Source organism: Euprymna scolopes, chromosome 40 (genome assembly GCF_053919585.1).
Source record: "Euprymna scolopes isolate OS-2025 chromosome 40, ASM5391958v1, whole genome shotgun sequence".
Taxonomy (NCBI): Eukaryota; Metazoa; Mollusca; class Cephalopoda; order Sepiida; family Sepiolidae; genus Euprymna; species Euprymna scolopes.
The window spans coordinates 2,656,544-2,679,246 of NC_136521.1; the positions used below are offsets into that span (position 1 = coordinate 2,656,544).

General features: G+C 35.5%; 1 protein-coding gene across 1 annotated transcript; it reads left to right on the forward strand.

The window, feature by feature from the left end:
- Window positions 1-517: 517 nt before the first annotated feature.
- LOC145265285 (S-crystallin SL20-1-like) lies at window positions 518-18,202 on the forward strand. Its single transcript, XM_080121064.1, has 6 exons — window positions 518-694; window positions 6,624-6,719; window positions 9,620-9,735; window positions 11,321-11,446; window positions 13,405-13,512; window positions 17,980-18,202. Exons 1-6 carry the CDS (start codon window positions 562-564, stop codon window positions 18,142-18,144), a joined length of 744 nt encoding a protein of 247 aa, XP_079977190.1. The 5' UTR covers window positions 518-561; the 3' UTR covers window positions 18,145-18,202.
- Window positions 18,203-22,703: the final 4,501 nt, after the last annotated feature.

Consider the following 22,703-nt stretch of genomic DNA (forward strand, 5'->3'; position numbering starts at 1 on the left):
TGATTGAAACTGATTGCAGCTACATTGAGTAGATGTCAGCTCTACTACATAATCAAATTATCTGAATTGAGTTTTTCAAGAAAAGATTTAAAAAACAAATGTAGTGTTGTGGTATTTAGGGCGATATTTTTATCGTTCCACATTATAGATGTCCATTTCACATTAAATAAAGGCCATTAACTTTGTTTTTACTTCTTTGCAGCAGTCGATTAGTTGTCTACATGTCGTTTATAGTGAAAAGTTGAGTCTCTTAATCGCACAATTAAAAAGTGCTTCTATTGTTTACAAAACAAAAGGCCGACAAAGGAATAATTATTCTCTGATGCACCCACACTTGCATGAAGGAAATTAAGAGGATCGGTGCATGTTTCAATGGAATATGTCGTCTTCGACTGGGTACCTGCCAACCGCAAGTGTCGAACAAATTATCAAAATTAATTAATGGCATCTTGGCTATAAAACTGAACGCGTTTTTGCAGTCGGTACCCAGTCGCGTCTTCGAGTCAACACGCTGCAAACGTTTCCTGTTCTAAGACAACCGAACAAACCAACTCATCTACGATGCCTTCCTACACTCTGTATTACTTCAATGGCCGCGGCCGTGCCGAGATCCTTCGTATGATGTTCGCCGCTGCTAGCGTCAAATACATGGACAAGAGGTTCGAGTTCAACGAATGGGACAAATATAGGAATGGTATTTATATTTCATTTTCTTTTCTTGGTACTTGTACAGTTTAATCAAGACATAAAAAATGTAAATATTGAAAGAAAGGTTATATTGTACGTACCCTTAATGGAATGAAGTTCCCCTAAGAAAAAATTCTACTTGGTTTGATCAAGTAGTTTTTTTTTTGTTTCTTTTTTTTTACAGCCAAAAAACAATTTGTAATGATACCGAGAAAAAGGTAGTCATGTTTCGATTTTTGGGAAAAGAAGCTAGTATTCAAGATGGGGAGGCACATTAAACTGAGTTATCTCCCCGTGGCGTATTCAAAAAATTAAAAGATGGTTACCTTCATTGCGCTCTCATAAAAACGTGTTTATCCGCTGTAAAAAAAAAAAAAAAAAAATAACTGCTCGGTAAAATTAAGTGATTTTTTTCGGAGGTCTTCAACCCAAACGAATGCGTACAATATAACCTTTTTTTCGATATTTTCATTTTTAATATCTTGGTTAAACTCTACAAGAACCTCTCGATCATATATCTATTATAAGAAAGTTGTCTGTCTGTGGGTGTGTTTGTATGTATTTTTGTTTGTTCACAATTTGGTATACAATCTTATTGTTCTTCTTTTCTTGTCTGTCTATTTTATATCTATATAATGTTGGGTCCTTCGTCGCACTGACATTGATATTTAAAAGCCTATTTTTTGTCTATTTAATGCAGATTAAAACGAACTTCTTAATATACATAATCATGACTACTGTACCAACTAAATAAATTTTAACTAATATTTATTTGCATGGGACTAAACACTTATTAAGTCTGGGAAGCCACTCGAGGATAACGGTTAATGAGTACGGTAGTAACTAAGACAACGCCGTGTTAATAGCTAGTGGTGGAAATGAACTAAAATGGGTTCTTTACGGACGACCCAACAAGAACTTGTTTAAATTGGACTTGATCACGATCATATTAGAGTCAGCTGTTTTTGGAGCTGAATTGCATCGTTTCGGAGTCCATATGGAAATTCACACATACACACATGCAGATAAATACATAGAAAGTATTTTTTATACAAAAGTAAAGGTTTTGTACGACTAGACGTATTTTATTGTGGCCGTTACTAATGACTTGTAAAAAGAGTCCAAATTGCACAATTAATGAGATGCATCATTACCAAGCGAGGAATACTGTGTTTTTGGCGCTAAATTGCGCCAGTGAAATAATTACTCTATGGTGCACGTACTTAGACTGGGCACCTGCCATTCGCAAGTTTGATCACAGACAAAAAATGGCTCAGATTTTGGATACAAAAATCGACCGTTTGTACAGTCGGTACCTAGTCGTGACCTCGAGTCGAGCAACACGCTTCAAACCTTTTCCTATTCTTAGACAAGCGAACAAACCAACGACACTCTCCTCATGTTTTACTCCACCTTGTACTACTTTAATGGCCGCGGACGTTCTGAGACCCTTTGTATGATGTTTACCGCTGCCGGAGTAAAGTACATGGTCAAGACGTCCGAGTTCAACGAATGAGAAAAATACAGGAATGGTATTTATAATCTTTTTTTACTATTGTCCCTTCATTCTCGCGTTTAGTATTGCCTTTCAAAATAATTTACATATCTGCATTAATGATATGATGCACACAGATATACACAAACATACACACATATATGTGTGCATTTAGGCAGCATTTTCTCCTTTTAAAAAAACATTATTAAATTTTTTTTTTCAAATGATTTCTGTATATTTATTTCTTTTTTATCATTATTACGTTTTTGTGTGAAAATAAAAAAAAATGATACATGCTTTCTAAAGATACTACTAACGTTTTCGATCCACCGTCAAATCATCTTCGGTAAGTTGCAAATGAACGGTTCGATGGAAATCACTGATAAAAAAATATAGTAAGCACACAGAGTCACTATTCGAAGTCAACGAGGCGCTAGAGTGTTTTTTGTCTATTAGCAAGCTACATCTTGGGTGGAAATTAAGATTACATGAAAGAAAGGTATTATTATAACAATATTTTAAAATATGGCCGAAATCCTCCATATGACGTTTGCTGCTGCTAATGTCAAATACCGGGACAAAAGTTTCGAGTTCTCTGAATGGAACAAATACAAGAATATTATTGATATTCTCACAATTCTTATTTCCTCGTCTATCTATCTATTCTATACTAGGGCAGGGCATAAAAATGCTTCAATATATTCATTTGTCCAAATTTCGTATATATTATTCCAGAGTCGTAATTTCAAAAGTAAAATGAAAAGTATTTGAGCGCCATCAGCAAGAATCAAAAGCGAAAAAAAAAACGCTGGAGAAGTTAACACTGTATAAACGTGACACACAAATAAACTGACCAAAAATTAAAAATTAAAACTAAACTAAGATGAATGTACAAAATGTATAACGATTATTTTACAATTTTGACTTATATTTGACCTTTAAAAACTATTTTAACCGGCTTAAGACAATAAAAGAACAGCCCGTAAAAAATAACATCATTGGATCCTTTAGCGATGTTCTTCGACTTTTAATTTCGGAGGAGATAGAGTTTGAAAATACGGAGACAGCTAGACAGACATACAACCTTTTATATGTTATACTAACAGGGGTGCCCGGCGTTGCTCGGGTGTTTGGAGGTGTATGCTGTGCAAAAAAAGCAAAAAAAAACAAAAAAAATGGTTATTTTTTTAAAATTTGACCCCTATTATGACCCCTTAAAAGTTATTGTTTCGGGCTCCAATCACTTTATTAAGTTAGATCCATGTTCAAGGAACCTATATCTAAAATTTCAAGTCTCTAGACCCAAAATTGTCGGAGGAGTTTGGTAGAGTTCTTAAAGGTGAAATCGTTGAAATTTGACCCCTTAACAGCCAAATTTCTGGCTGACACCCGTCACATCGATTTTCCCAAATCTCAGTACCCGGTATTTCAAATTTCGAGTCTATAGACTAAAAATTGACAGAGGTATTGCGTAGGGAAATGTACAAAGACACACAGACACACAGACAGACAGACAGACAGACACGTTCACTTTTATAGATATATAGATTCATATGAAGGATTAGAAATGTTTATTTCTTCACATTACGGGCAATGTAACGAGTAGTAACAACGTTTAATTTACGTGACCGACCATTTCTTAGAAGATTTTTCGTTTTACCATCAATTGATTTCCACTTTCTCACCACATCCCAAAGTGTACTCACCACCTAATTTTGTTCTGAAGCTATTTTCCTGCACCCTTTTCCCCCTTTGCTATGATTTGCTGGCGCATATTCTTAGTCTATTCCTTTGTTTTCTCCATTTTAAATCAGTGATAAAACAGCCAACCTCCTCAGTGTCTTAGAGCTGTTTTTAACTGCCTTCTCATTCTAATAATGAAATATTGTATCAAGATGAAATGACTTCTTAAGAATGAAATTTGACAGTGTCTTTAATACTTTTGCATATGCGTAATGTGACGGCCCCCTTCTCAGATTAGTTTTATTATCCGATCGTGAAAAATTAATTTAAAAAATAAAAAATGATTTCCTCCGGTTCCGTGGAAGGACGCCAGGAGCTACGTGCCAGTCCGTATTTAATTGACTTCCTCTATAAAAAAAAAAAGAAATTTTAAATGGGGGTAACAATTATCTGCCCTTCTCGACTTAAACACGAACTATAGGTTTGTGTGTAATATAAAATAAATACCAAATGAATAGATAGATTTATTTAACAGTCAGCTGTTTTGTCGCTATAAGAAATAGTAGGTAAGCAAAGTTTCAGCATATATTTTCAGCATGAAAGTTAATCAATTCAACATGTATATATATATATATATATATATATATATATTCCTTTTTATTTTAATGACCAGGATCAAAGAACGAATAGGTAATATATACAAATTTTAAAAGATGATATTATATATATATATATATATATATATATATATATATATATATACAAGTTTATAAGTCTTGCTTCTCTTTTTTCTTTTTTCCTTTCTCTTGTTTTTTGAGCTCCCAATAACAAAAAGAACAAGACGAATTCACAACCACAAAACTTACAGAATTGTTCCCCTTTATGTGATTTGGAAGACGCATTTATAGCAGAAATAAATTATATGATTATGCCCCTTACACCAATAATCTTATTTGTTTTCTTCATTTGTTTATATTCCTCCTTTTTTCCTTTTATTATTTTTCTTTTTTCTTTCGGGCGATAATATTTTTATCAAACTTTAGCGAGATTTCTGAGTTTTTGACATTTACTAGTTTCTCTCATCTTGGTTCGATATATATATATATATATATATATATATATATATATATATATATATATATATATATATATATATATGACTGAAAACTGAGAAGAGTACAAGATAAACCAACCTTTATTTTACGCTGATTGACACCAAGTATGTTTTTCTTTTCATATTTCTCGTGGTGTTGTTTTTATCAGCGAAGTAGCTTAGTTAGATGTGTTCTCTCCTTGGAATCCCTTCTACAACGAACTTGCGTTTCAAATTCTTCACGGTTAACATTCTTCGAAAGAAAAGCTGATCACATTTTTCTGAATTTTAAATATATCAGCGTTTTTCTTTTCTGCTTTCTTTTCGTCGCGGTCGTCGTCGTTGTCATGATGACGGTTCACTTGGTCGTTTTAATTCCTTAGCATCTCGGAATTTTGACCATACAATTTATTTAGGTTATTGCGTATACAGTACGTTAGTATTGGAGATTTGATAACGTGGCTTACTTAAGGGGGCGGTTCATCAGGAATTTGTTTATGTTGGACTTGAAGACATCCAGGTTGTAGTCATCTGTGAAACAGGCAAACGGAAGAGAGTTCCATAGGCGTTCACTTCTAAGAAAGAAGCTTTGTTCATGGAATCTATGTTTTGGTTTTGGCACAGATAAACAGTGTGGAAAATTTTTGACAGTGGTTTCAGCTAGACGGGTGTTATTCGGGAAAGATTGGCGAGGGGGTACCAGAGATTGAGGCTCAGACGAGCACTTGCCATGGAAATAACGATAAAACAAAGATAGGCTCGCAGCGTCTCTTCTATGAAAGAGAGGTTGCAGGGAAGAGAAAAGGCCATCTCTCACTAAGCCACGAAGCCTAGTACTCTGTCAAGGCAGAATAGGCTGTTTACAGCAGCTCCTGCCCACATGTGACAGCAGTACTCCATTCTCGGACGTACTTGGCTTTTATATAGATAGAGATGCATCAGCAGTGAGATATCTTCTGGAGGGGTAGAAGGATCCCACCATCTTTCCAGCGACCTTGGCAACTGACTTGATGTACGTGTTCCATTTCAGGTCAGGAGTAAAGGTCAAGCCCAGAAGCTTATTAAAACATGGAGCTTCCCCTAGAGGAGAGCAATCCATTTCAGTTGATGCGAGATGGGGTAAAATCTCTTTTCCAATTGGTTAACCAGGAATATTAGTTAGGTAGAACCAGGTTCTTCTTCATAAGCCCTGTGGCACTTATAATAACTGGTATGACTGATATCTTCCTAAGATTCCCGTTTCTTTTCATATCATACATGATATTTGGTCTATTTCTCCCCTTCAGCGCTGTTCAGACCTCCCTAATTAGAGACACTCAATTCAACTAAGGCTGCGACTCTTTCTGACTTATTCCATATAACTATGTCGAGTTTTACAGCATCATTTTCAAGGTAGGTGGCTGTAGGGATTACATGGTCCTAATGTATCATATATAAGGAATTTCCAACTGTTCTCTCATATTGATGTTCCCAGAGCTTGCTGCTACACTGGATATTTAATTGTTTTTACAGATGATTCAGTGGAGTTACGTACATACCTCATCATATCTTGCTGTGTAGTAGCCGTCCCCCCAAAAGAAACTTGCAACTTGATATCATATGACTCACAATTTCCAATTCCGTATTACTAATATTAATGTCTATATATTTACTATTCTTTTCCAGATATGCCCAGCATGTGCGTGCCCGTCTTAGAGATGGACGGCGGTAACAAAATGCCTGAAACAATGGCCATTGCCAGATACTTGGCCCGCGAATTCGGTATGTACAATTTTATATGCTAGAAAATATATTACTTAAACTACAAAATATAAATAGTTGTTATGACTATAATTTGGCATTTATAGATGTTAAATTACCGATATTTATACATAGCTCAAACATACACTGTTCTAAACATTTTATCTCTTGACAAAGTAAAACAGTATTTTCCTATTTTCTTGCCAGTAAGGTTGCAATTTTTTTTTATTTATAGCTTTCTAGCAACTCTAAAATAGAAAAGAAGTTAATACATTTCATTTTAATATATATATATATATATATATATATATATATATTTATTCAATTTTCACCCCAAACAAGGCACAGTGCCACTTTGAAGCAGGGGGCTACTATTAGGGAATTAATTAGCGGGGTCATTATGAAGGGAGAAGAGTAGAAAGATGTTTGTTAACATTACACTTGAACTTCTGCATATCCTTGCAGTTGGGAAAGCAGAATCCCGGAAGGGAGTTCCAAAGACCCGCAGTTCTGGGGAAGAAACTATTGGAGTAAAAGGCTTTCTTGCACCTAGGGATCTCTACTGTAAAGGGATGAGACTTAGTAGCTTGTCGGGTTTGTCGGGGGTAGTTACGTCGGGGAGGTACAAGTGTTTGCAGTTCGTCAGAGCATTCACCATTAAAGTATTTGTAGAACAGGCAGAGGGATTCAACATCTCGTTGATGGGACAGAGGTTGAAGCCTAGATGACAGTTCAGGACCTATCAGGTTGGCGACTCTTTTTTGAACCCTGTCCAGGAGCGAGAGACAAGCAGCAGATGTACCAGCCCAGATGTGACAACAGTACTCCATACATGGGCGAATGGTTGCCTTATAGAGGTATAGGATACTGGCAGGCGTAATTAGTTTTCTAGCACGGTAGAGTGAGCCAACCTTCCTTGCAGCAGCCTTGGCAATGCTCTCAATGTATCTATTCCAGTTCATATTCCCTGTAAACGTATATATATATATATATATACACACATATATATATATGTATATATATACATACATATATGTATATACATATATATATAAAAATATATATATATATATACTTGACCACCAGTGATCCGTTAAGTTAATATATGTTATAGCTAACTATGGAATAATGAGTATACATAATAAATGTATAAAATTCAAGTTACTGTACAGAATTATTGTTTAAATGTGAAAAAAGTGAACGTTCGCGCGTGTGAAAACAAACATGGCGACCAGCGAAAACAATGCGCAATACATTGGAGAATAAAAATTTTAACAACATTGCCCTTAGATTAAACTAGCCTGGGTGCCCGACATTGCCCGGGTGTTTGGAGGTGTGTGTTGATAGTAGGCGAGCAGGCTCGAAACCGTGACGCGATGGAGGAAAAGAAAGTGAAAGAAAACCTGAGCTCTTACTCCTACACCCTGACGTGACCGGTGAGTTTGAAACGTTGAAATTAGTAAAGTCATTCAAACCAGTACGATGATTTGCAAAACTGGCAACGCAAAAAAGAAACGATCCTTATTGTAATAAACTGCCCAGTTGAGGGCGAAGTAATTAATATTTTTGGCCCATTTTTCGATATTTCTCGTTCGAAGGGTCGAGCTTCAAAACGATACTTATATCGTGAAAATCCGTAGCCTCCGTCGAAAATTCTTAGAAGACATACACACATAGATACACTTAAACAGACAGGTGAGATTTATATTATAAACTAGTTTAAGTGGCAGGTGTTGCCCGGATGTTTGGAGGTGTGTATATAGCAAAAAAAAAACAGTTGTAGTAGGCAGGCAGGATCGAACCCTTACCGCGAAGGGGGAAACTAACGTGATAAAACTTGACGTCTTTGCCGTTGCGTCCATCGCTAAACCGGAAGTGGCGAAGGGTTAAATTGAGGTTAGTCAATGGAAAATATCGGCGAAAAAGAAAACTGCCCAGTTAATGATGAAGGAATTAATGTTTTTAGCCAATTTTTCGATATTTGTCGTCCGAAGGGTCGAGCTTTAAAACGCTACCAATCAGCTTTGTCGAAAGTTTTAGGTATATATGCATACATACATACACACGTACATACATACATTTAAACATAGAGTTGAGATTTATATTATAGATAAAAATCGATTATATATGTAGAGCGTAATCCCTTGAAAAACAGTAAAAAAGAAGAAGAGAAAAATACAAGGAAGGAGTGTGCATTGTACAGGTCCGGGCTAGTTTTTTTCTCTGTGCTAACAGCCTTAAAAATATCGGGAAATAATAATGAATTAACATGTAACGGTTAGAAATTTTTCAAATCTTTAAAAATGAAAAGTCCTTCTCACACACGTTTTGAAGTGTTTGTACGCATTTTTAAATGTTTAGAACTTTTCGCTCTTTTTACTTCTCCCCTCCACCACCAAACTTGAAAAAATTCAAAAGATTACATGTCCTGTTTATCGCTACGTGGCCAATAAGTGGAAGCTCATGTTACTTTTAATTTATATAGGAAACTTATCCCCCACTCTAAAATGTAATTTTTTTTTTATTTTTTAAAAATTCCTTCTTTTATATTACGTTTAAAGGCCGTTGAAAATTTCGATTTTTCTATTTTTTTGTGAACAAGAGCGGAGGACCTTGAGAAATATAAATAAAATAAGATATTATATATAAAAAAACGACAACATCGTTTTCATACTTCTAAAAGCCCTCATAACTTTGAAATTACCTTTAGAAGCATACGTGGATATTTTAATATTATCAATTAAATTTTGATTTATTGATATTTTGAAGTTTTTAATTTATGAGCTAATCAATAAAATCATAGCTTGCTTGCTACTGAATATTATTTTGCTAACAAAATTCCTCTGAGGTGTCAATCTTCGAAACTCCTCAGAATAAAGGTAATCCTTCAGGCCTTATTTACGAATGCTTTCTTTGAAAAGGTTTCTATGGCAAAAACAATATGGACATGATGAGGTGTGACTACATCGCTGATTGCTTCTATGAAATCATGCACGATTACATGAGGTACTACCACTGGAAGAATGGACGCTTCAGGGTAAGTCTTATTTTTTTTTCAATCTATACCAGAACCAACTAACTTATAGCGCGTTTTATTCAGATGTAACACATAAGAAAAATTCGCACACACACTACCTCATTTACTCATATAAATTAATATACGAAAATATAAATTTATGCGGAAGCTTTAAGTATTTACTTCAACAGTTCTCAATACGTAGGTAGAGATAGTTAGTAAGACATAATATATATATATTGTGATTAAGCTACACTGAATATTCCGCATTTCATTCGATCTAGAATTCATAAGCCTGAAGAATCCTAGAGTCGATGAAACGCGGAATATTCAGTGTAGCTTAATCGCCGTATATACTTTATAACATAATATATATATATATATATATATATATATATATATATATATATATATATATATAATTTTATGGTTAAATATAGACCAGTTAACATGATGAGTGAAAATATAAAATTAAAACAAAGATTAGCTAACCAGGTTTCATTCCTCGCTCAACAGAATTAAATCGAGGAAAGTTACACCTAAAAATCAAATTGTCATGAATATGGCGGTGGAGAGAACAAAAATGAATAAATAAATTCAAAAACAAGCGGGAAAAAATTACATAGAAATCAAATTAAGTCCTAAGATTTTCTTTTTGCTTGCAAAGTTCTCAAGGACTTAAAAAATAAATTTAAGAGCGTTATCTACATTGGTTTTGGAACAAACCACCAAGGCTCTATGTGTTAAATTTTAATTAAATCAAATTTTTGGTTGGTAGGAAAAAATGAGTCCCAACGTGTATAGAGGCAGGTAAATGATGGTTTACGATAAACGGAAGTAAGAAAACATGAGGATGTCTTAGAAACACAAAGACCTTAAAACGGAAGAATAGAATTTGTTTTTTTTTTTGTCTACCGTAAACCTAAGAGTTAGATGAACATTATTAAGAGATACAAAATACGAACCCTATCCCTTGTCTAGCCAAGGTAGACGAAGGTTAGCAGGACCTCAACAAGCTTGATTATGTCAACCCAATAAGACGGCTTGGTGTTTTGGAAGACCGAAACCGTCAAAAGAATCGCCGATTAAGCAACCACATCGTATCAGAATGACAGCTGTATGACACGTATGCAAATACTTGCCGGTGCCCGAGCTGACGTCACAGCAGAGGAAGAGAAAGATAAGAAAAGAAGAAAAAAAAAGGCACCACGCGAGAGTACCGACGAGGCATGCCGGCGTAAGATGGACGTGTAACCAAGCGGTCCCTTGGGAGACTTTTAAAAGCACATGTTCGACACGGCAGAGTTTTAGTTTTGGTGCAAAAAAATGTCGTTTTTTATATATAGTTGAACGTCAAAAAACGGCATTATTTTTGCACCGACCTAATGCATGGCGAACTAAGAGACTTTAAAAAGAATATACGATTCGTTGTTTGGAAAGTACCGTTAATAAATGCCTTTTATTTCTATTAGAAACAAAAGCGAGTCGATTTGTTCTTCGTTTTTTTTTTCGACTGTCTCCGTATGCAACGTGTTGATATGAACATGTAATGACAACGTTATATATTTATGAAGTGAACCCCATTTTAAATGTTTGTTTTATGCAGTCCAACATGAATGGTAGCGGAAGTGGTCCGAACACCCCCACCAACGGAAGTGGTATGAATAGCCCTACAACTGGTATGAAATCACCCACAAACGGAAGTGGTGACATGATGGACTCTAAATATGACGTAAGTATCTTTTTGCGTTAGAATCGGTTTGGTCTTCAAAAAGTTTATTTCATCGGTTGTTTATAGCTTCAACAGTCGATGGATCAGTCAGGCATTCGCTGCGGCTGTTTGTTAAAAATGCGTTTTTAAAGTCTATATAATTGTTATATCTACTTTTGTCAGTGGTCTACGATATATACAGACTGACACCGAGTAAAACACAACACAATTTGAGGGTCTCCTCAGGAAGATTAGATCTTACGGTAGAATACTTAACATAATTAAATCCTTCTTAGATAAGAGAAAAATCCAGGTTGTCCTCGACGGTCGTACATCTAAACAATATGATATAAATGCGGGAGTGCCCCAGGGATCTATCCGTGGACCTCTGCTGTTCCTGATATTCATAAATGACCTCCCCGACAAAATTGCCTCTGAGATGGGTATATATGCTGATGACACCACACTCTATAGCAGGCACGACAGGAAAACAAATTAACATATATCTAAAGTAATGGCAGAAACACTAGAGAATGACCTCCAATCAGTAGTGGAATGGGGACAAAAATGGATGGTAACGTTCAATGCCACCAAGACAAAACTGGTTTCATTCAATAATTACAAGAAACCTTCTCTACCACCTATAGCAATGGCCAACGACTCTTTATCTGAGAGTACGTCTCTCAAGCTCCTTGACCTAACGTTCACAGGAAACATGAGTTGGAACAATTACATCGAGGGCATTGCCAGGGCCGCTGCAAGGAAGGTGGGCTCTCTCTACCGTGCTAGAAAACTTCTAACACCCGAAAGTATCCTTTACCTCTATAAGGCCACTATTCGCCCATGTATGGAGTATTGCTGTCATATTTGAGCCGGTGTATCGGCACTAGTCTCTCGCTCCTTGACAGGGTTCAAAAGAGAGTCGCAAATCTGATAGGCCCTAAACTGGCATCTAAGCTTCAGTATCTGTCCCATCGTCGAAACGTTGCATCCCTCTGCCTGTTCTACAAGTATTATAATGGTGAATGCTCTGAAGAACTGCAAGCACTTGTGCCTCCACGACGTGAACACCCTCGACAGACCCGACAAGCTGCAAAATCCCACCCCCACACTGTAGAGATCCCTAGATGTAAAAGATCTTTCTACTCCAGTATTTTCTTCCCCAGAACTGCTAGACTTTGGAATTCCATTCCAGATCACTGCTTCCCCAACTGTACTGACATGCATAAGTTCAAGTGCACGTGAACCAACATCTCGCTGCCCTAATCCCTACATAGTACCCCAGTAGATGTTTCCCCTGACAGTAGCCCCCTACACCAAAGTGGCAATGTGCCTTGTTTGGGGTGAAAATGTAATAAAAAAAAAAACACAACACAACTGATCTATAAAATTGTTTTTTATTTAGCACCGACAAACAGCTTTGGGTTTAAAGGTATGGCTGGTGTTTTAACATATCTAAAGGAACATGGGGTTGGTGTGCATGTTGGCGGTGAAAGGAATGTGCCATCTCGCTCCTTCTCGCTCTCCCTTCTCCCTCTCCCTCCTCTCTCTCTCTCTCTCTGATCGATTGCCCCGTTTTGTCTTTGTGACGATTTATATAAACATTTTTCTCCAGGACTGTTTAATATTCCCCATTTCTATTGTTTAATATTTACTTCTAGCGATTTCCTCTCACACACTTCTGGGTCAAATTATGTATTCCAATAGAAAATGGTTGAATGTCCCGTATTCCTCACGTCGAATGCATTTGCATGTATGCAAGCAATCGAATGATTCTGCTCCACGGTTCGCCTAGCAACATCCACTGCACACACACACACAAATGCATATTGATAGTGACAGCATTGTATTATGCCAAAAAAGTTGAGTGTTCTTTTCAACTAAGATGCGAATTGCAAACAAGATAATTCAAATAATACAACTCTATAAATATTAACATTTACATCAATTGATTTATATTGATGCATTTTATTTTTCAGAACTACATGCAATGGAGGTTCATGAACACATGCAACCGAGTTCTTCCTTTCTTGGAGAAAACTCTCATCACTCGCAATGGCGGAAACCAATTCTTCATGGGTGAACAGGTATGTACATTTTCCTGCAAGTTATTTCCCAAGATTTATATTTTAAAATATATCGATATGTATTATCTTACAATACATGACGACAATCCTCTACAGACGTCTCACATATCACTGTAAAATCGTGACCCTTTCGCTGAAAATTAAACCCTAACCCTTCAGGAAAATATCCCTTTTTACAATCGATTTTCCAAGTACTCTAACGACTACGCCACGTGTCTTTTGTTAGAATATTTAGAAATATCAAGTGTAAAAGGGATATTTTCCTCAATGTTGAAGGTTCAATTCTCAATGAGGGCGACCGAAAGATACAATTGCGAATTAGTTAGGACCTCTATCCAGTCCTGTCTGACGGATCAAGAATATGCTACCCTTTTTAAGTAAATAAAATGTTTCCCTTCAAATTCCCGAGTTCGAGGCAAACATTCCCGACTTCGTCACGACACACCTGAAGAAGGTCGGAGGTTACATCTACCCAAGCATTGTGCAAATGACACTCAAAATGAGAACACTATTCCATGAATTCAAATGAAACGCATAAGAAAACCTCATCTCAAAAATCAGAAACGTATTAATAAGGCGTTTTTTAAATGTAAATCTAATGCTCTTTTTTTACAAAGGATACCCCACTGATCAAGGCATGTAGGCCACTCGAGGATAAGGTTTATGGGTGTGCAGTGATCAATGGAAAAATATCGTAGTAATCGTAATTAGCTGAAATTTAGGAAATTGAATTATATAACTTCTGGGTTGGTTGGTTGTTTTTTTGGTTTTACGGCATATCAACCCTTTTCCGGTTATTTAATGCCGAATCCAAAGATTTTGAAGAAAAATTTTTTAATAGAATATATTTGTTGTTTTCAAGTCGGTTTCTATATAACCCATAGTTGGAACACTCACAGGTACTACCACTCTGGGTTAGAGTGGACCTGGGAGCAATAGTAATTAAAGGGTGGATCCACACTCCTCAAAGCCCACAAGCTGGGGTCTCACCACTGGATATAGTTTAAGGTCATATCCAGGACTCCCATTGAGGGACTTTTACCCTCTGCAGGGGGGCAGTCGGTGTATTCTAATGCCCCACCGACAGGGCCCTATATAACTGGACTGCTCATCAAAAATTTGTTTACGTTCGAGTTGAAGACGACTATATTGTAGTCAGTTGGAAAGTAACACAACGGACGAGAGTTGCACAGACGTGCAGTTCTAAGAAAGAAGCTTTTTTTTCGTGGAATCTACGTTTAGATTAAGATACAGATAAAGATTGTTGGAAATTATTGATAGTGGTTTCAGTTTGACGAGTATTTTTTGTGCAAATAAGGCCAATATGGGCCATAGTTTGGACCTCAGACGAGTACTTGCCATGAAAATAACGATAAAGTAGAGACCGGCTCGCAACGTCTCTTCTATTTTTGGTTTTTAAACGTCGACTTTACTTCAGTAAAATGGAAATGCTTTACATGAAATCACTTTTTCTTCTCTTTTGATTTCTCGCATGCTACAAGATTTTTACTACTGGACTTGATTACAATATTAATGCATACTAGACCTCCAATGTGTCATTTGGTCAGTGTTTCTTTTTATTAAACACTTTTGAAACAAGCATACACTAATATTTCTACTGTGAAGCGATCCCTTCCCAGGGGCACTTTGTCACATAAAGGTCAAATGTGACCCGTCCTCCGTAGCTTAGCAAGGTATCTCAGTGTGGCAGGACCCGTTAATCGATTTGGTTTGTCTTAATTTCGCGATTGAGTAAATATTTCACCACTTCGGCGATTTTCCGACTAGAAGGAAAGCAATTTCATGCACACAAAAGAAAGAACAAACTGAATTGTCTATTCTAATGATTAAATTCAAAATAAGATATGCAAATATATAGTTATATACAATTGTACGTAATTCAACGTTGACCTAGACAGACTCCGCTGAGTTCAAAATAGGTTAGTTTCTCTCGGTATCGCTTGATATGCCATAAAACAAAAACAATCAACCAACCGTAATTTTCTAATACAATTCTGTAAATAACATTACTGTTTTTATTTTGTCACGGCCACAACAGTTAGTAAATGCTAACACATATTATATTGGTATCGTAGATGCCTGACACACGCTAATATACACAGACACATGAAAAGCGGCCATTCAATTTTATTAGAGTGTATAACTTTCAGATGGTATTTTACGGGAAAATGACGAGTTAAAGCTTAAAGAGTTATGGTTTTGGAAAATGTTAGTATTCCTAAATAAAACAGTTTGGAAAGGTCTTAGCTTTAGTGGAAGACACATAACCGCCCTGGCAGAGGAATGGGGGGATTAAAAGATGATAAGACTAGAGGGAGCTACAAAACTGACCTCACCGTTCGTGGACCTTAAGATGAGGATCGTATGATGAAACCCTGACCTGTTGACACTCTACTACTCAACCGGTGCACCGTGAAAGATCTAGCAAAATACTAAAATAATAATGAGGATTATATTAAAAATGTGGGAAACATGTATGACCACGTGATTTCAAATTAAAAGTACGCAAAGATGAAGAACTAAAAAAAACAAAAAACAAGCGAAACCTGCGGCTGCAGAGAGGATTGAACTTACTGCACGAGTTTGTAATGTAATTAAAATTTTCTCTATAGCTGATTACTTCACCAGGACTATCAAGGGTATTTTTATTGTAACGCCATCACTAGATAGGCTGCTTACCACGGCTTAAATGAGGCTCATCTACTCTCGAGAGGATAGACCTCGCCAGTTTCCCAACTTGGTATTGTACCTCGCGGTATATACAGCGACCCGCCTTTCCAATTGGTTACCCATCTGGTACATGCTAGGCTCGACGTTGCTTAACTTCGGTGATCTAGTGAAAACCGGTGTGTCAATCTGATTCTGCCGTAACCGAAGAACTACATCAGATAGATGTTAACTAGTCTTTTCGTAATCGATGGTTTCGTTCTCCAAAACATTCACAACTAAATCTTTTCTAGCTATAAGCACTATAAATATTTTTTCTTTCTGTGTTTGTGTACTTAAAAGTAAACAATGAGTTAACTTTCTTTCAAGGAACACGATACCATGGAGTTGAGCCGCCTTAATAAATAATCAAATCCTTCCCAATTCCTACCAGCTGTACGAAACCTCGCACTGTTTTCACAATGTATACCTGACAAACTTATTATAGCTAATACTCGAGTCGACTTTTTATCTTTTTTTTGATTACATGTATTTTTGTCTATTTTTAATCTTATTAAAAATATCCAATTTCTACCCATTAAACCCTCTTAGGGTTACATTAAATATGATAGGTGCACACACACACACACACACACACACACACACACATATATATATATATATATATAATACTTGTTTATTGTTATATAAACATGCTCACATCCCGCTGCTACAAACAGCCACTTGTTTCAATCAAACAACAGATATCATCAGGCAGCGACTTGACTATTCAAATCTTCAATGAATAATCTTATCCATTGAACATTTGAATAGCCAAGTCGCTGCCTGATAATATTTGTTGTTTGATTGAAACAAGTGGCTATTTGTAGCAACGGGATGTGAACATGTTTATATAAGAATAAACAAGTATTATCAGCTCTTTTTATTCAGCACTATCTAACAACCTCGTTGAATTCACTAGTCCATTACTTTTGAATAAAAAACCCGAGTATATATATATATATATATATATATATATATATATATATATATATATATATATATATATATATATATACGGACATCGTCATTATGCGGTTATCTATATATCTATAAAAGTGAAAATGTTTGTCTGTGTATGTGTATGTCTGTGTGTACATTTCGCTACCAAATTACTCTGTCAATTCTCAGTCTACAGACTCGAGATTTTACATAAGGCGTATTAAGATGTGGAAAAAAAAAATTTAATCGGTGTTCCGCCAGAAATTTGGCTGTCAAGAAGTCAAAGTTCAACGATTTTACTTTTAAAAACTCTACCAAAATCCTCCTCCAATTTTGTGCCTAAACACTTGCAATTTTTGATGTAGATTCATCGGACAGAGAACAACTTTTTAATTTGCTTTAAGCCCAAAACAATAAATGTTAAGGGGTCAAAATTGGGGTCAAAGTTTTCAAAAATATTGTACCTCTCAGCCAAGTTTTGCTCTAAACATTAGAAATTTTACATAAAGTGTATTCAGACAGGACAATCTTTTTAATAGGTTTTTGGCCGAAAGTTTGTCAAATACAAAAGATTTTACCTTTGCGGTCTCTAGCAAACTATTCACCATTTGTTTCTTTTTTCTTTTTCTTTTTTCTTGCGCTCGCACAAGTATTCACTGCTTTTTTAAATTTTTCTCAGGGTGTTCAGAAATTTTTTAAAGACCCCGTTGATCAATACCCTTACCACAAAACCTCTTAATACCAAGACAACTCCGAGTACTCCCGCTAGTAGATAATGTTTTTTTTTCTAATCTTCAGATGATGTTCTGTGACATGATGTGTTATTCTTGCCTGGAAGGACCCTACACGGAGAACCAATCCATGTTCAGCAAATACCCTAAGTTGATCGCTCTCAGAACCCGTGTGGCCGCTCACCCCAAGATCGCCAGTTACCTCAAGAGCCGTTGCAACACCAACTGGTAAACGGAATCTTGCTACCCAGATTATCTGCCCAGATCGGAACATAAAAACAGAATTCCTGATTCATTTATTGCGAATATTTTATTCAATAAAATGCAAACAATGAATCATTTAAAAAATGCAATAAATGACTTCCTTTAAAAATATTCGTTTATGTTATTTTTCTCTTTTTCTGTAAGCTTCTCTCTCTTCGTATTATTTGGATTCATCTGACTACTGCTCTCCCCTTGAGTATGATTTTTCAAAATGTTTCGGTCGATGTAATCTCCGACCTTCTTCAGGTGTATCTTGTCGAACTCGGAAATGTTTCTGTAGAACTCGGGAATTTGGACGGAATTTCGAGCGGAACTATTTATTTAGATCACAGGGGTAGCATGCTCTTGTTTCGTCAGCCATGACTGGATAGTAATTCTCAATTGTATTATTCGGTCACCCACACTTATGATTGAACCTTCAATCTTCAGGAGAATATCACTTTTTGCAATTGATTTATCCAAGTACTCTAACCACTGCGCCACGGGTCCCTGCGGAGGTTACATCGACCGAAACATTGTGAAAATCACACTGAAGATGAGAACAGTAGTCCGTTGAATCCAAATAATACGAATAACCAATCCTCATCTCAAAAATTAAAAAACGCCTTCTCTCTCTACCTCTCTGTCTCTCTCCGTCTCTCATCGCCCCGTTAAATTAAACATATGAATAGATTTGTAAATTTTATGTAAATTCTCTATCTTTTCTATATAATGAAAACGGCTTAAATATTAAGGAAACCCCTAGAATGTTGGGAATAACACAAGACAATATAACAAAGAAGCGTTACACGGAATGAAGAACGCCGAAGCTGCATATCTACAAGTTCTACGCCACCATCATGCATCCGCTCATTGTTTCATCATCGCCCCCCCCCTACAATAGAAAAGTGATACCAAAGAGCCGAGAAGGGTCAAGGAGGATGGAAAGACAGAGGAGAAAGCGCTGGCCAGACCTCCGCTGGATAGCGCGAAGAGAGCTGGGATCGTGGGGAGGCTTAGTGCCACTCAAATTCCAGTATAAACCAATGGCCACTACCAGCCAGAAATTAATGGTATGAGGCTGTTGTGATGACGAAAATTTATTTGCAAATGCTATCGAAGGAGCTGGAGAGAGCTGAACGTCTAGGGAGGCTTGTTGTCACTCAGCTTCCAGAGATCACCACAGGTCTCCATACCGATCGTTTGTTGACTTTTGTGAAAGCTCCATGTGAGCCAATAATAATAATAATAATAATAATAATAATAATAATAATAATAATAATAATAATTAGCGGGACCTGTGGAAATTCCACAGCAGCATTTTTCATATGTAATATATTGTTGCTGGGCATGGTGTGAGCTTTCTGTTCGGCATGAATGAAAGCACAATCATATTATTCTATTTTTTTATTAAAACTGTACTGTCCCCTTACTAAAATAATAACTGATATATTTCCTGGGCTGATTATTTCATTACAAACACACCGGTCAATTAACTCACATTTTATCGTTTTTCATAATTATTGAATATGTGACTATATTTGACAATACTTGTTCATAATTTCAACCCACATTATCGCCCCTCCCTTTACTAAAATATTAAATTTGATATATTGTATCGGCTGATTATTTTATATAAAAACAACTATCAATTAACTCACATTTAATCATTATTAATAATTCTTGGATATGGTACTAATTTTGGCAATAATTTTTTATCATTTAAACTCACGATATAACACACCTTACTAAAATAATAATTTTGATATATTGTCTAGGCTGATTATTTCATTACACAAACACATCAATCAACACACATTTCATCATTTTTCGTAATTCTTGGATATGTTACTAATTTCGACAATATTTTTTTATAATTTAAACAAACGTTGTCGCCCAACCTTACTAAAATAATAACTTTGATACATTTGCTGGACTGATTATTTCATTACAAACACACTAATCAATTACCCTCTATTTCATCATTTTTCATAATTCTTGGGTATGTTACTAATTTAGATAATACATTTTCATAATTTATACCCACATTACCGCCCCCTCTTAATAAAATGATAACTTTGAAATGTTGTGTGGGCTTATTATTTTATTACAAACACACTAATGCGTGAACTCACATTTAATCATTTTTATAATTCTTGGATATGTTACTTATTTCGACAATCATTTTTCATAATTTTCACCATCATTTTCGCCCTTCCATCTTTACTAAATAATAACTTTGATATATTGTCTAGGCTGATTATTTCCTTGCAAACACACGTATCAATTAACTAATATTTCATCATTTTTGCGTAATTCTTGGATTTGTTACTAAGTTCGACAATAATTTTTCATAATTTAAGCCCTCATCTCCTTCCTCTTTACTTATATAATAACTTTGATATATTATCTACGCTGATTATTTTATCATAAACACACCAATCAATTAAATCACATTTCATAAATTTCGAAATTCTTGGATATGTCACTAATTTCGACAATAATTTTTTATAATGTAAACCATCCTCATCGCCCTCGCTTACTAAAAAATTAGTTTGATATATTGTCTGGGTTGATTATTTAATAAAAAGCACAACTATCAATTAACTCACACTTCATCATTTTTCTTAATTCTTGGATATGTTACACATTTCGACAATTATTTTTAATATTTTTAACCCACATTATCAACCCCCGCTACTAAAATAATAACTTTGATATATTATCTGGGATGATTATTTCATTTCGAACACACCAATCAATTAACTGTCATTTCGTCATTTTTCATAATTCTTGGATATGTTACTTATGTCGACAATAATTCTTCATCATTTTAACCCACATAATCGCCCCACTTACTAAAATAATAACTTTGATATATTGTCTGGTCTGATTATTTCATTGCTAACACACTAATGAAGAAAATAACATATCATTTTTCATAATTCTTGGATATGTTACTAATTTCGACAATTATTTTTCATAATTTAAACCATCCTTATCGCCCTCTCTTACTAACATAATTACTTTGATATATTTACTGGGCTGATTATTTCATTATGAAGATACAATCGATTAACTCACATTTAATCTTTGTTCATAATCCTCAATATATTACTAATTTCGACAATAATTTTTATAATTAAAACCCCACATTATGCTTCTCCCTCCTCCTTATATAATATATTTGATATATTGTCTGGGCTTATTATATCATTACAAACACACCAATCAATGAACTCACATTTCATCATTTTTCATAATTCTTGGATATGTTACTAATTTCGACAATGATTTTCATTACTTTAACCTACTATGTCGTTCCACCTTACTTAAATAATAACTTCGATATATTGCCTGGGCTGATTATTTCATTACAACCAAATCAATCAATTCTCGGTATTCTCATAGTACATATGTTTCACCTATCGTATCCAATCCCGGGTGACACTGCATATTCTGCTAATATATATCGTTCACCTATCTCATTCGATCCCGGGCGACGCTGGGTATTTTGCTACTATATATTTCCCACCTATCTCATTCAATACTGGACGACGCTTTCTGATAGTATATATTTGCACATCTCATTCAATTCCGGGACTGACTTCATGCCCGCCACCCCACCGTTAAAAATATACATTAAATAAATTAATGTTTTAATCGTAAACTGTTTCAGCCATTTCCGGGGCTGAGTTTATATCCCCAACCCACTACTAAAAAGATACATGTAATAATGTAATGTATAAATAGTAAACTGTTTCAGCCATTTACGGCCCGACTTTATATCCCCAACCCACTGCTAAAAATATACATGAAATAATGTAATGTCTAAATAGTAAACTGTTTCAGCCATTTCTGGAACTGACTTATAATCCCCACCCACTGTCGAAAATATACATGAAATAAAGTAATGTATAAATCGTAAACCTTTTCAGCCATTTCCGGGACTGACTTCTTATCTCCCATCCTACTGTTAAAATATACATTAAATAAAGTAATGTCCAAAACGTAAATGGTTGAAGCCATTTCTGGAACCGACTTAATATTTCCCACCCCAATGTTAAAAATATACATTAAATAAAGTAATGTATAATGCGTAAACGGTTTCACCCATTTTCGGGACTGATTTATTAACCCTACCCCACTGTTAAAAATATACATTAAATAAAGTAATGTTTAAATCGTAAACGGTTAGAGTAATTTCCGGGAATGACTTCATATTCCGTAACACACTGCTTAAAATATACTAGAAATAAAGTACTGCTTAAATCATAAACTGTTTCAGCAGCTTTTCGAAACTAATGCATAAAAACATTAACATGGTTAGGGATTAGGCAACCATTTCTTTAATATGAATTTCTGAATGTAGTATCAGTTTCAGCATTCCAGTGACTTAAATACCCCCTTTTTTGGCCTTGGTTAATGGAGAAGAAATCCTCCATTACTGATACAATTTTTATTTTTGGGGAAACTGGTACCCCTAAATTTTTAACCGGACTTATGTCCAATTCCGCCCTTGTGGGGAGGCAAGTAAACAAAAAAATC

Bases quoted from the DNA above. Each gene is read 5' to 3' on its own strand.
- LOC145265285 (XM_080121064.1), top strand. From the start codon at position 562: ATGCCTTCCTACACTCTGTATTACTTCAATGGCCGCGGCCGTGCCGAG. The intron at 695-6,623 runs GTATTTATATTT...ATTCTTTTCCAG, and splicing joins ATGGGACAAATATAGGAATG to ATATGCCCAGCATGTGCGTG. The intron at 11,447-13,404 runs GTAAGTATCTTT...TTTATTTTTCAG, and splicing joins TGATGGACTCTAAATATGAC to AACTACATGCAATGGAGGTT.